Raw genomic sequence first — 14,865 nt, 5'->3', positions numbered from 1 at the left:
CTAACTCTAACCTTCAGATGAAGGGTGAAAGCCACAGCCTCAAGAAATCTAGCAGTACTACCTCAACCATGAAAACAGGGCAGGAAATATTTCAATAATAGTTGAACCCTTGTCATCTTAAGATGCAAAACACAGGGCAACTAATGGAAAAAAAAAAAAAAAGACCAAGAGAAGACCATAACACAATAGGGAATGGAGCTCTCTTTTATGCACTAGAAAATGCCATTTTAACTGTGTATATATAGCTGGATTGTTCATACAGTTCTTTCTGACACATTCATCTCAGGAATGGGAGTGAAGAAAGAACCCTGGATATTTTTACTGCATATCTGCATGGAAAAACATAGTTAGGGTAACACAAATGCCTTTAGGATATGGGTGAAGAGAAATTCTTGACAAGACACACAGTGATACACGACCCAGATCCATTTTGTCTGAGAAACTGATAAACTAATCTGTTTTGGTCATTCACCAGCAAAGATAGCTTTTCCCCAGAACAACCTGGCTTTCTGAAGAAGCAAAGTCTGTGATTATTTCTGTGGAAACATTAATTAGGAAAGGTTTTTTAAAAAAACTTTTATAAAATATGGTACAATAAAAGCAGTGGGGAAATTATTGACTTTCTCTAACTTTATTTGAAGAAATAAAAATAATGAATCTTTTCCCATACTAGGTAGATGACATCCACATAGAGAGAGGGTATAAGAAACAATTGGTTTGGAACGTTCTGCTAGAATTGCCAAGTTAAAATTCATATGTGTAACTTTTTCTTAAAAAGGCATAGCAAAAAAATTTAGAGGTCATCGCACTGCAGTTACAATTTCCATAGAGGATTTCTAATATTCCCAAAGCTCTTATCAGCTACTACTATTTTTAGCAAACACCAAAGCAACATGTTCCCTTTTCACTTTAGTGATACTGTATTAAATCTAGTTCCTGCACAACAGCAATGAAAACTTGGAAAATTAGCAGAAATAGTTCACCAGCTAAAACAATGATGAAGATTGAATAAAATTAGGAGACTCAATGATTACAGTATAAAAAAAACCCTCAAAGAAATTGGTAAAAGACAAGCAAAGGGGCAGAACAAAACAGAGATTAGAGAAGGGTTTATTAACAACTGTCTGGAAAAAAATGACATTAAGATAACGATTTATCTGTCTACCATTTACCTAAGAGGACTGATGTGTATTTCATGAGAAACATTTAGCATATGAATTACTTTCTGCTTCTATTGTACAGGACATAATGATGACTAAAGGAAAAAGAAATCCCCAAAAGCTAATGGTTTCCACTCCTAGGACAAGAGCACGTAGATCAGAGTGGAGCAAGGTTATTATTCCTGCTATCCTTGTGCTTTAAAAATCACTAGAAGTTGAAATCAGCTTTTCTGGAACATCAAGAAGAAGGGGTCAATCAATATTATTAAGGCTGGATGACATACATGACAGCTTAGGGGTATGTTTTCTGGAAGAAGATTGAAAACAGAATGATGAAGCCCAAACAAGTTTAAGAGAGATTTCCATTCATCACTGTACTACTGCAGAAATCCCATTCCTCTCTGAGACTCCTCAAAATCTCTTGTTAAGAAGGAATTATATCTGCAACAGCACTCTAGATCAGTTAATGGGTAGTGATGGCAAAGTTCAAAAGTTCATTAAGTTCTGATTTGGACAGGTACTGAGGAAAAATAGCATATTGCAATTTGAAACTTTGTTTCTATCTCAGTCTATGCATAAATCTTACTTCCTACTGGTATTATGATAGCTTTATTGTAACTGAAACAACCAAACATCAAATTAAGTTTTCTATTTTACCTGCTTAGCTCCTAAATTCATGAAGCTATTGTCTCATTTCCTCCAGAGACAAACAGGCATGAAACAGTAATTCATGTACTGCAGTAACTCTGCTATATGTTTTTCATATGCTGCCTGCAGGCACAGTGAATAGGAATAAAACCTGGAACAAAACACCAACAGATCTTGCTCTGTTCTCTTTATCTATGCTTTTAGCTCACACTCTGATTATTTGTTACCGTTCCTATAGCCCAGGGAAATGATAGACACATACTATGAATGCAGCAGCCTTTCTCCCTTCAGGGTTTCATTCCCAAGGTAAGAGGAAGAATGGCAGAACCAGCAAGCTGTTCCCTCCCCTTTTCCTAGGCAAAGATCAGTGGCCCATAGAAAATTTCATACCAAGAAAATCACAAGTGGGTATTATTAGGAAGTCTCATAAAAAGAGTGGATGAAAATGTACAATTTTATCAACTAACATTTTGCATTCCTTGACTATATTGTGTTACTGTTCTTTGTATAATTTTATTATAGCAAAGAAGGGAAGCTTCTTTCTATGAGAGCAAATTGATACTATATATCATATAGGGGTTTCCAACACCTCTGAGGGTCCAGCCCTGTTCAGAGAAATGGCTTAAATCACGTAGCAAGACAACTTCTCTGGACATGCTTTGTAAAATAAAAGGTTTAATAAATGATGAAAATAATAAAAAACCCAAAGAAATGTAAGTCAAACACAGTGTAGAGAGCATTCTGACACTGGGTAAGGCAGTTCAAAAAAGCCCCTGAGTTCTTTTGTAGTCGCTTTAGTACTTAATGGTCTAGGTAGGCTATTTGGCACTGAGCCCAATGAAATTGGCAACAAGCTTTGAAGTATACACTCTCAAAGCCCAATCAGTTCTCCTGTGCTGGCACTGAGCCAATACTGATGGAAAAGGGCACAGAACTTTCTAGTTTGGTTTCCTTATAGATTTAAGGTAAGCTGAAACCCTTTTCCCTATACAGAAATGCTCACTTGGCGGGGGGCGGGGGGTTGTTCTGTGCATTACTATAACATCGCACTGCCTCTTTCCCCCTTTTTAATCTGGGAGCACAAAAGGAATTCTTCTGTCTTCAAGTTCCTGTTGGCAAATAAGGGAAATGTCCTATCACCTCCCATATCAACTGGAAAGTATATGGGCATCAAGAACACTGAAAAGAAACAGCTTTCTGCATGTCCTCAGTACTAAACATATTATTATCCTCTCAAAATGGATGTTTCCAAGGGAACAAGCAGAAAAGAGGATATGAGAAATGTAACTGAAAAGAGAAAAATACACGCCCCCCCCCCCCCCCAATCTGCACTTTATTTATTTTTTTTTTTTTTTTGATTTACAATTGTTTACATTATTTTTAGGTTGCAATTATGATCCATTATTATTTAATTTATTTATTAACTGCCACAGTTACTTGAATTGCCAAGATTAAGCCTCTATCTCGATTATATCTGCATACTCACATAGGAATTACTATTCTAAAAAAAACATATCTAAACAGACAATAAGAAGCATAAATCTCATGCTGATAAAAAACCCAAAAAACAACAAAAAACCAACCAACAACACAACCTGCTACAGTCAGAGCAAATCTGTACCAAAGTTAGGAGCATAAAGGCTGTGAGACAACTGCAGCTACTGCAGGATCCCTGCTTGAAAAGTTTCCTCAGAAATTTAAGTTGTACCCATAATTTTACTGTTTCTTATGACAACATAGTATATTTTCAGCAGAGGCATCTGGTTTTACAATTCCTTAAGAAAGTCACCAAGCTATCTTGCCTAATTTTTTTTTTTTTTGGATAATCTTTAGTGAGGCTTTGAAACAGACCCCCAGGTTTGAACACAATTTATAACATATTGGGCTGTGAGTTCAAAACAAACTTAAAAACCCCAAAGCCAAAACATTAAAGACAGAAAACTGCATTTCCAGATAGCCTTTGCTGATTACTAGACAAGGACTTTTGATTCATCTTTGAGCAGAAAATTGAACCAGTTGACTTTCTGCAGTATCTTCAAACCTGAATTATTCTAGAGACCTATGAGATTCCTAGATATGTTTTCAGAAGTCACTTATGACTTCATTTACATGGAACTTCTTATTACTATCTTGCCTCAGATTGAATGGAAAGGCAGTGGCATTATTGCCTGTAAAATCACTCCCAATCCCTTTTGTCAGTGAGGATTTTAAACTGCTTGCTAGCATGTACATGTTATTTTGCTCAGACAAAAGCTCATTATTAAGAAAAAAAGACATGGACATGAAGCAATAAAGTCTTAAAGTCTAAAACTCATAACCAGAGAATGAGAATTCTTAGTTTGCATAGATTAATTTTCATATATCCCTCTGAAATCTCATGACAATGAGAATTCTTTGAGTGCTGTGCCTGCAGCCAAAAAAACCCCACAACAAAACAGGCTTATTAGTATGAAGGCTTTCCTCAAACACTGCAGTTTCTGTTTCATACCAAAAATATTATTTAAGCTATTATTAGCAGCAGAATCAGTGGAATTTCTCTACCTTGGTAGGAAATGTCACAACAACAAGAAGCAAAATCTGTAGTACACTTACAGTTAATAATTACCTGTCATTAATAGATCAATAAAGAGCTTGAGACCTGACTTGGTTAAATATTTTAACTCAACAATTTCTCCCTGGGAAGGAGCCATGTTGTAAAGTGACAGGATTCCCAAGAGAAAAAAACAGAAAAAGTTGGATTGCTTAACTATCTTCTCTGTTTTCTCAGTTCTCTTTGATGCACTTTAAAACAAAAGGACCTGTCTATCCTGAGTGGTTATTAAAACATCTGAAATGTGTATGTGTAAAAGTCCCAGCCTAGAAAAGCACCTAAGGTCGAGGCCACAAACACTATCCTGATCCCATGATGCTAATAGAGGTTTTACTACTGGCTGCAGTACCAGTAGGTTCTCACTTCCTGAGGTACACAAAATCTCTTTTTTTCTTTTTTTTTTTTTAATGTTGTTTCTTTGTGTGGGAACCATACTGCAATGATTTATACACAAAGCTCACTGGTGGAAGATGCCACATGAGTGCTTCGAGCTGTGCTGTGAGATGAATAGGGTGTCATAAAATATTCAGAAAATATGGCAATCCTCCAAAACAGAGAAAGGTATGAAAAATTAGTTCCTTAGTTTAGAAACCATACACTGAAGCCAAGAACACATAGAAAGAAAATGTATTGGCCTCTTTCCCACTAACACACAAATCACTGGTTCTATGTGTACAAACCATTACAGGTGTTATGCAAACACTGCAGTGTGACTTTTTGTTACTGTCTAGGTAAAAATATTTGTTGCTTCTTTCTCTTGCTTAAAAGGCAAAAAAATTAAAAACAAAACAACCAAACCCACATTATAGAACATCTGTTGAAACTCATTTTCCAGACCAAAAAATGGCTTATAAATAATTTCTATGAGAAATTATTTTTCCATATAAAAGGTGAAAACCTGAAAAAGGAGATACCTGTGAAATATGCTTAAATTTTTCTAAGATTGTTTAAATATTTTGAACTGCTTGTTTAAAAAAAAAAAAATCAGCAAGCTATTATTTTGTGTGCTGTTTAATTGTCCTTTAAATCTAGAATCTAGGGTAAACAATTATAGTATATGTTTATTTTATTATATTATAAACATATATTAACAAGTACAAATTGGTCCTGAAATAATAGTCTTTATATATACATACATACATATATATATATATACACACACACATACATATATATGTATCTATCAAGAAGAATCTAATACTGCACTCTGTGCAAACTATGAGCTTTCTAAGCACAATATCTCCAGCTCTATTACCAAATAAATTTGCCTTCTAAATACCTGCCAAATCTACATTCATATACAACTTTTCTGAAGCTTATGCAATTAGGGTGCTTGTATCCATTGGAAGAATCTCATCAGAACATTTCCAGTTATGAGCATGATTTAGGATCCTATGCATTAAGGCCCAAGAAGGAACAAATAATTTTTCACATTGCAAAGTCTCTGTGCTATGCTAAATTAAGCAAAATAACAGCAACAAAGACAAACCATGCATTAGAAATAGTTAAAAAACCAGCAGGGAGGATGGAGAGGAGTAACAAGCATTATAGTGTCCATTAAGTAATGGAATGCTTATGTAATAAGACACACATGCATTCCAAATGAATACTTATCTATAGCACCATAATAAAATACATAAAAAATATTTGTGAGTAAAGGCATCCTAAGGGATAACACTGTAAGCATGCAGCCATAAAATTAATCTGAAATGCATCTGAATTGTTCTTATCAAAAGGAACTCAGTTCACAATCAAGAGAATGTGTTACATGTTTCCACTTATAAACCAGTCTTCCCTAAGTAGCATTAAGATTTATTTAACATCTAAATCTATCATACACAATTATTATGCTGCATAATATTAGAGCTTTTAAAATACAATTCCTTCTTTGTTTGCTAATTCTGGAACAACTCCTACTTTTGTTATTACTGGTTACAGGTAACATGCATTGAGGAGGCACATTCAAAAAGGGTCTCTTCTCGTCCAGTAAAACTACACAGCAAAAGAAGAATCTTCGACTTAATCTATTTGTAGGTAATAGCATACAGTTTCTCACACAATTGCATTACTGACCATGCCATTCTCTACAATGTATAAGGAATCTGATTACCCACAAATGCTGGGCATTTAAGAAGCTGTTTCAAAAGTGTTAGTGGAAAAATTCTAACCTTCATTCAACCAGCGCCCTTGCTGACTGTAGTGTATGAAAACTGACAACCAGAAAAACAGGATAAAGTTCAAAGCAATTTTTCAATGCCTCTATCGATTAAGCTTTAAAAGTTACTGTGTTTACCAAATGCCACCTGCTTTAAGGAGCAACAGATCTTAGAAGAGAACACTCAAACACTTAGTGCCATACCAATCATTTTAGCAGCTAGGAAACAGGCAAATTTTTCTAAGAGAATAATATCCTCTGCATTTTCACCTTCTTTGTCAACTTTAAGAATGGAGAACAAAGAAGTATATTCAATGAATGGACTTATCTTACAGAAATACCTGTTTAATTATTGAGATAAATTTCTTTAACACCGTATTTAATGGATATCCCATTGTCAGCCTACCTGGTGTATTCAGCAGCCGGGACATCTTGCAAGAATAGGAGATAAACTGCTCACAGTATTCAGCACTACTGGTAATGGCAGAAATCTGGTCCATTGTTGCACTGTAGTTGAGCTGCAGCACAGATAACTTCTCTGGGCTGTTGCCTCCCACAGACGTCTGCATTTGCAGATCATGGTACACAGTTGTCCATACTTTATCCTCTGAAAGAGAGGGCAAGAAACACAAGACAAAAAATGGTAAGAGACAGACAGTGGAACTGAATTAAAATAAATTTAGGCCTTTGACAAAAGATAAAAGTGTTCAATAAGACATTTGTTGGAGTGGTAGTGGGGAAGGAGGGCACTGCACAAGAAAGGTCATCATGTGACAGCATAGCTCCTACTATGAACTAATGAAGGGAAGAAACTGATCACCTTTATGAAAAGAAACCAAATATACCATGTGAGAAGTCTTTCTTAAACAACTGATGCCTACAGTTACATATGGAACTAATAAGGATTAACTTTGTTCAGAAAGAGAGAAGCCTGATGCTCTAAGGACTCAAAGTCTTTATGTGAAGAACATTCACTGTGCATGGTAAATTGCTGTGGGCTGGAGAGCAACATTGCTTTAGTAAAGTAGTAGTAAAGTAACAAGGATGCACCAGATTCTCATATCATTACATCATTTAGCAATTAATACTGAGAATGTTTCCGCATTTTTTACCCAGGATGTGTTCTACGGTAAACAAAATTACTACTTATTAAGACATAAATATTTTTAAAACTGCAGTGCCATATAACTTTACTGATTCTGGTTATGGTATCAATAGCACCATAGGAATTAATCAAAGTAGAATGGAAATACAAGCTCCTCTGTTTAGTTGAGAAAAGGCACGAAGAAGGAGAAAAGTCAACTTCAAAATTTTTGTTAAGAAATACACCAATATTAGCCAAATCTCAACACCTCCAACAAACTTTTTTTGCAGGGTCATGCAAAAAGTGCATTATATCCAGCCCAGAACAATGTCTGTATGCATTATATTTTTAAAAAAACTACTGAAGAGCAAGTCACTAAAAATGTTACTATGAACCATTTGTCAGTAGTTACCAGAGAAGATTTAAGATGAGACATTATAATAATTGAAACAACACATTTCACACTCCTTTTACAGCAAGATTTGTTGAATCTGGAAGGTAGTTTAGAAAGGAAACAAAGACAAAGCACAGAAACTTTCCTGTTATAGACCAACCATTTATTTTTCTTAGAGGGACATTCCACTGAACCAAATTGAAAAAAAAAAAAAAAATTACGTGAGTAATACAGGGCTTCAGAATGAAAACTATGAAGATTCAGTCAATATTATTGATACAGTCTTCCTGTAATAATGCTATTCTATCACTTAGGTGTGAAGAATTTTAAAATTTAGGTTGACTAGGTACCACTCTAAAAATCCACTATCTCAGCTGATGTATACTGCTCATATTGCGCATCTCACATATACAAGGAGTGAAATAGGTCAATTATCCTCTGTAAATAAACCACAGAAAATTCTCTTTTATCTATACATTAACTTGAAACACATCACCACAAAACTTCCTAGAAGTGCATCAGATTTTGTCAGTAATATTTGTCATGTAAGGTTCTTTCACATTTTAAGTTGTTTTTCTTTTAATTTTTCTGCCCTATATGTTTCTGCCACTGAGGGCAAAGTCAAAGAAATCTGTTTTGCAATAAAAAATGCAGATCCTTTAAAACATCACAACTAGTCTACTCTGGTGCCTTAAACTGACTTGTACAAAAGCCCAGTTTCCCAAATGAGTCAGGCCTCTGCCCCAGCTGTGCTGTCAAGCAACACTACTGACCACAATTGTCCTTCAGAGATGTAGAAATAAAGCACACCAGGCTGCTAACTTTGCTGTATTTGTCACAAAAAGCAGGCTCTCCGGGGAGATCACCTGGCATTTTCTGAGTATACTGATTCACCTGACAGATGTGCCTTACAGCGATAAACCCCATAAAATGTAGCGCATTGCGGTGTGTTCTCAATTCCTCTATGTAAATCTCTTTCCTGTTAATGCAAATCTCTGTCATTCTAAAACTTGTGGCCTGCACTTCAATATTTTAACTACATGGAAACACTTTTCCAAACTGACACACACTCGAAAGTGCTTCAATACTTCCTAACCAAGTTCACAGGAATGTGCTCACATGCACTGATGAGTTTTGGTGCGACCCAGAGTAAAGATAGCTCTCCACATTATGATTATCCTTATCTTCCAGATTCCGTACTCTGCCTTATTTTCCACACCTAATTTTTACTGCATAGTGCCAGGCTATTTTGAATTATATGGAATTGTGTGGACCCATGTGTCTGCAACTGATACAGTGTTAAGTCTTTCTAATCAAATGTTCAGAGATAAGGTAAGCAAAGCAGACAAATCCTCCACAGGTTGTACACATCACTAGCCAAATGAGATGAAATTCAGCAGGTGACACAAGATGGTTATTATTATTTTAATATTCATATCCTTAGTCCAAAGCTCTTTATAAAGCACAGCAATATACTTGCATTGAGAAAAAGGAATTAAAAAATCAGGAGAAAGGAATCCCACTCCCAAGTATTAATAAAAAATTATAATTGTCACCTGTCAAATTATATGGAGAACATAGTCCAGCTTTGTTAAGAGCCTGGGATGGAAGTTTACTGCAAGTTTGTTTTCAAGATTGAGATAGTTTATACATTCACTGACAGAAACCTCTCATTTTTGACAGAAAACACTGTGCATGTAAGAACAAAAAAGTGTCAGTAAGGAATGCACTCGGACAATTAGAATCTCATATTGGATTTTTGATCCAGCAAAGACTCCTAGAGTAGTCACTAAGAAGGAACAGAAACTGTGCTAGGCACTATGTTTGAGAAAGAAATTTCTTATGGATAGCAAATTCTAGCCAATACGCAATCACTTCCCCTCCAAGTTAGGAAGCTTAATCTTTATTGTGGCACACAGTACTAAAGATGATAGAACCATACTCCTATCATTCAAATGCATACTCTGAACCATTTCAGGACCTTTCTGTCAAAATGCAAGTACTTCTAATAGTTAAGCGCTTGTTGCACACTGTAATAGATCTTTTATAAATATACATATATGTGTGCATAAAGTCAATAATCTTTTACAGAAAAAGCAACTCAATCTCTTCCTACTGTCTAAAAGATGATGGGAGATTGATTAAGATACACCTGGTCAGATAATGAAAATAAACCTAGATCTTATTTCACTCGCAACTAATTTTTTGATAGTCTGGCTCAAATGAGCCATGAACACATTCAGCAAGCTGTCTTGTCCAAACTCTGGAAGCTGAAGCATCTGTGCTGTGGAGCAAAAGTTGTGGCTGCAAAAGTTGTGGCTGGTGTACAGGAAGGAAGATCTTTCTCTGGGTAAGGGATTTCATGCTCTTCACATATTTTCCTGATTTAACTGTAAAGCACTGCCATGACACAAGGACCACGACTGTATGGGCCTTCCCTGGGCTGGGATAAACACATTTTATATATATGTGTGTATATATATATATATGTGTGTATGTGTGTGTATATATATGTGTGTGTGTGTGTGTGTGTGTATATATATGTGGGGCTGGCTTCAAGATGTCTGGAAAGACCCAAAGGGTGCCGGACAGGAATCTCAACCTTATCTACTGAGTGCGTTTTTAATGCGTTTATACGTCCCATGGAAATCAGCTAGGCATTTATAACTTGAAGATAAGGCCAGTATCTTCACTCGTGTCTTCAATTTCTCAGAAACTCCTTATTTTTTGAGACCATACTTGAGAGAGATGGAATCTATACCCTGCCTGCAGTCACCTTCTGTTACAGAAAAGGTAATGCAGATAGTTCACACTATCTCAAATACCTGTATCCTCACGATTTATGGTGTTGTCCCCATGTAGCTGAGAACAGGATACGGTATTCATAGTAAATATATTCTTATTTTCTGTCAATAGTACACAGAAGTCCCATTTAAGGCAGACAGAAGTGAAAAATCTGTCCTAGTTAACAGGAATTTGATACGTATTCCTGGCAATTAGTGTCACAACACTGGAATGAGTATTCCCCTAATACACGAGCAGTTATTTGAAGAACACCTGGCATATGGCTAGTGCTAGCCACAAGTGTTTAGAGACAATTTGTCAGCCACAGCTGTGTGTATGACTTATGCACCACCAAAATGCACTTCCCCTACACATTGGAGGGAAGTATATGAGCTCCTAACTGGATTTATTAGGCTGATTCTAGCTTTCCTACTGGAGGACAGAGTACCAGCATCAGCTAATTGCTAACAGTTCAGGAAGATAAAGGCCTCCAAGATGACCACTCCTTCATTCAAATGCATATCTTAGAGCTTTTTTTTAATGGTGCACAGCATGTTGCAGTTGCATAGGGAGGAAAAAAAAGGGTTCTTCCATTATTTTGTTTTTAGCAGCGAAGAGGTAGTATAATTTTCTTTGAATTGAATGCTGAAAACCAGTAACCATAGATTCTTAATAGAATTCATAATGGTTTTCACTAAGAACAATCTAATTAGATCCAAACTGCTAATACATTTGATGCAATTATAGAGAAAATAGGTTCCCTGTAATTTAGTCTGTACATTACCCTTTGCTGAAACAGTTCCTCTCTAACAGATGGATATTAAAGTGAGATTAAGTTCCTTAATTTAAGAATATTTTTTAAGAAAGGAAATGACCACTTGTTTCCTTAAAATGATAATAAAGTGACATAATTTACTTTGCTGAAACTATTTTTCAGTTACAATGACTGACTTACAGTTCTGCCCACTCACTACTCCTTTTTCCAATAAAAAGTGAAGTAGGTGGCTCATAAAATAATCAATAAGTATTAGTAATGGTTCACTAATAAAAAGAGAAATGAAATTAAAAATTTCCTTGATCACCAGATATTCAAGTGATCAAATCAAGTATTAACATAAATGATTTCCCCATTTAATATTCAACTTATTTTATGATGTTATTATGATATTTTTCATTATGCTATTGAGTATTTTGTAGATAGTCAGCTCCTTCTATTGCTGAACTTTCCGCACTCATTTGCTTGGTGATCAGTTAAGCAAGAAAGCTTGCTTCTGACAAACAAATTAAGTCATCTTTTGTAATGATAATTAACTGATAATAAGTTTGAAAAATTAATTTCATAAGACATATTGTTTGTATTCCACAGCTATAGATACCTTTTCCCCTTTTATTTTAATCTACAGTTATATCTATTGCTATTAGAGCCTTTTTTTTTTTTTTTTTCCCCATTAATGGTCTGATATGCTTAAGATATTATTTTATTAGGTGTTTTCAAGAAATCAGAAAACAGTTTGCTTTCTCAGGAAAGATCACCTGCTCACTCTCCGTCAATATATGTGGGGTGGGTTGTTTGACAATGGTTTCCTGACCTAAAATTTGGCTGATGTATAAGAACACCTTGGTTCCTGGTTGAAATCTTAAAGATGATTTTGAGAATCCCTGAGCATATAAAAGCCTGGAGGTGGTTCTTTAATATACATCCTGATTTTTATCATCACCAGTGCTTTTGTCCCTTCAAATCAGATTACTGCAGCATATTCTACAATATGCTACGCTACAAATCACTCAAGAAACTAGACAGGATAACCCATTTAAAAGTGGACTGCCTTCTAGGGAGGACAAAAATTACAATCATAATCATGTCATATTATAAGGTCTCCAAATTAATTTTCTGAAAAGAGCCTGGTTGTTATTGTTAAATTGTGTGGGATGGTAACAACAGTCATTAGCAATGTGAATAAACTAAGCACTTTTTTTTGCATCAGTGTTGCAGACACAAGACGGGATGTATACAATTGATGTGGAAGAAATTACAGCAAGCCATATCCTCTTCATCCTTTTATATTTCTCTTGGTGTGCGTTTATTTATAAAAGCTTAAAACTATATATAGCAATTTATAACTAATTCTGCTTTGAACTTCAAAGGAGCTACAGTTGAGTTTATAAAAATGAAAAATATACATTTGTTTGAAGTTGATGAGTGTTTTGACAATCTCACCTAAGAGTTACAAATGCCAATTTTGCAGTACAGTTACTCTGGTGATATGAACTGCTATCATCTTACTAATGTAGAAAATGGGGTTTAGACCAGAAAAAAAATCAATATTCATTAAAAAAAAAAAAAAAAAAAATCGCAGAGTGTTCTTATGAACTGAATTCTATAGAAAGCAAAGCCAGTCAGTCTCTTAATCTATTTAGGGGTGGAATAGTAGCAATCCCAAAATGCAATTGAGCCATTCTGGCACTCGTTTTCTATGTCTACTCATTTCATTCCTTCCTTTAATTGTTTTTTCATCAAGATAATAATGAATTTTCAAATTTAACTAAGACTCTTATGTTCTTTTTTACTTACGATGGTGTCTTGTGAGGCAATACACTTCCCTTGTACTTACATAATCGCTTTCATAACAATTCAAGAAAGAGAAAATTTAATTTATTTTGTGAACTTAGAGTGATATTGAATGACATAATTTTCTAATAATTTATATATAATAGACAAATTCATATACTTTACAAAACAGAGCCTAAGGTAGTGACCAAAATACAGTTTTCAGGGAACCAAAAGTTTCCAGAGAAGTGATAATGAAATGGCTGTTCCAATGCAACTTGTTAGAAATCTCAAGGGACACTAATGAAGTAGCAAGTAGAGGATGAATTCTCTGGATTACTTGAGATGATTTTGAACTATTCAACACGATTGTATGTGAAAAGCTAATGACAAGAATACCTTGAGAAACAGAATAGAGACCACTTGTGCCTTCAAAGAAGAAAGACTGCAACAACAGATATTGTGCTGAAAAACAGCGCCTGGGGGAAAAAAGCTTAAATCTGATTTGCGCTCTACTGTCAAAAATCACCTCCTATGGCTGTTATTAGAAGCATAAGTTTAAAAATAATCCTATATTGAAAGCTACAATAAATAATGAGATACAGTATAGCCATATGAAGGAGGACTCAGATCATTTAAGTGCCTGGTCTAACAGATGGCAACTGCAGCTCAGTTTAGATTAAGGAACATTAAAGTCAAGAACAAAGGACATAAAAGAATTAACAGTGTGGTTGTTTTCAGCACAGTGAGCAGAATATGGGCAAGGGCTGGAAACTTCTTTTAACAGTTCAATAACTGAAGAATCAACAACTGATTCTACTTTCTGACGAGCAGCCTCATATATAAACAAGTATTATACAAATGGGAAGATCAAATATGTCTCCTTTAAAACATCTTTCTGTTTATTCTAGCATATCAGAGGAACATATGCACAGAAAAAAAAAAATCAACTACTGCCTGTTTTTTTCTTTTACAGAGCAACATAGCCCAATCCGTTAGCTATGATCCTAAACAGGTCTTGCTAGAATCACTGAAAAAAAGTAACACAATTTTTAAAAATATATTTCAAAAGATCTACTGAAGAAGAGGGCTCTTCAAAGCTTTCACTATGTTAGCTTGGACCATAAGAAACCATTTCCTGAGCTGTTCTGACTGACTTTCTATTCTGATAGAAAGACAGAAAGAGACTAATGCAGGTCTCAAGTGCCACCACTAAAATCTCCCCATACTTCTCATTCCACCATCAGCTAAGTGCATGAATCCTTCCCATACCCTTTCCTGATCCAACTCAGTTCTCTCAGGAAGAATATAATCTACTCTTGTCTCTCACATCTTCCTAATCCCGCTCCATAGACAAACCAGAAAAGGAATATAGTGTACTGAAGTACCCTATCTAATTATTGCATCAATAAACTGAATATCAGGCAACCTCCTGAAAAACTTTATTTTTCTTTCAAAAGATGCCTCCAGATTGGAGGACTTACACTTCCAAGTTTTAGTGC

The 14,865-nt window shown here is 35.2% G+C and overlaps 1 protein-coding gene across 1 annotated transcript in view; it reads right to left on the bottom strand.

Moving 5' to 3' along the window:
* Positions 1-14,865, bottom strand: part of CNTNAP2 (contactin associated protein 2) — a 770,772-nt gene that overhangs the window by 282,141 nt on the left and 473,766 nt on the right. Inside the window, exon 13 of the mRNA XM_040057848.2 lies at positions 6,960-7,160. Within this exon, the coding sequence (XP_039913782.1) occupies positions 6,960-7,160 (201 nt within the window). The remainder of the gene's footprint in view (positions 1-6,959; positions 7,161-14,865) is intronic.

This window comes from Hirundo rustica, chromosome 1, assembly GCF_015227805.2.
Source record: "Hirundo rustica isolate bHirRus1 chromosome 1, bHirRus1.pri.v3, whole genome shotgun sequence".
NCBI lineage: Eukaryota > Metazoa > Chordata > Aves > Passeriformes > Hirundinidae > Hirundo > Hirundo rustica.
The sequence above is the reverse complement of the archived record's forward strand: the minus strand, read 5'-3'. Positions and strand labels throughout refer to the sequence as shown.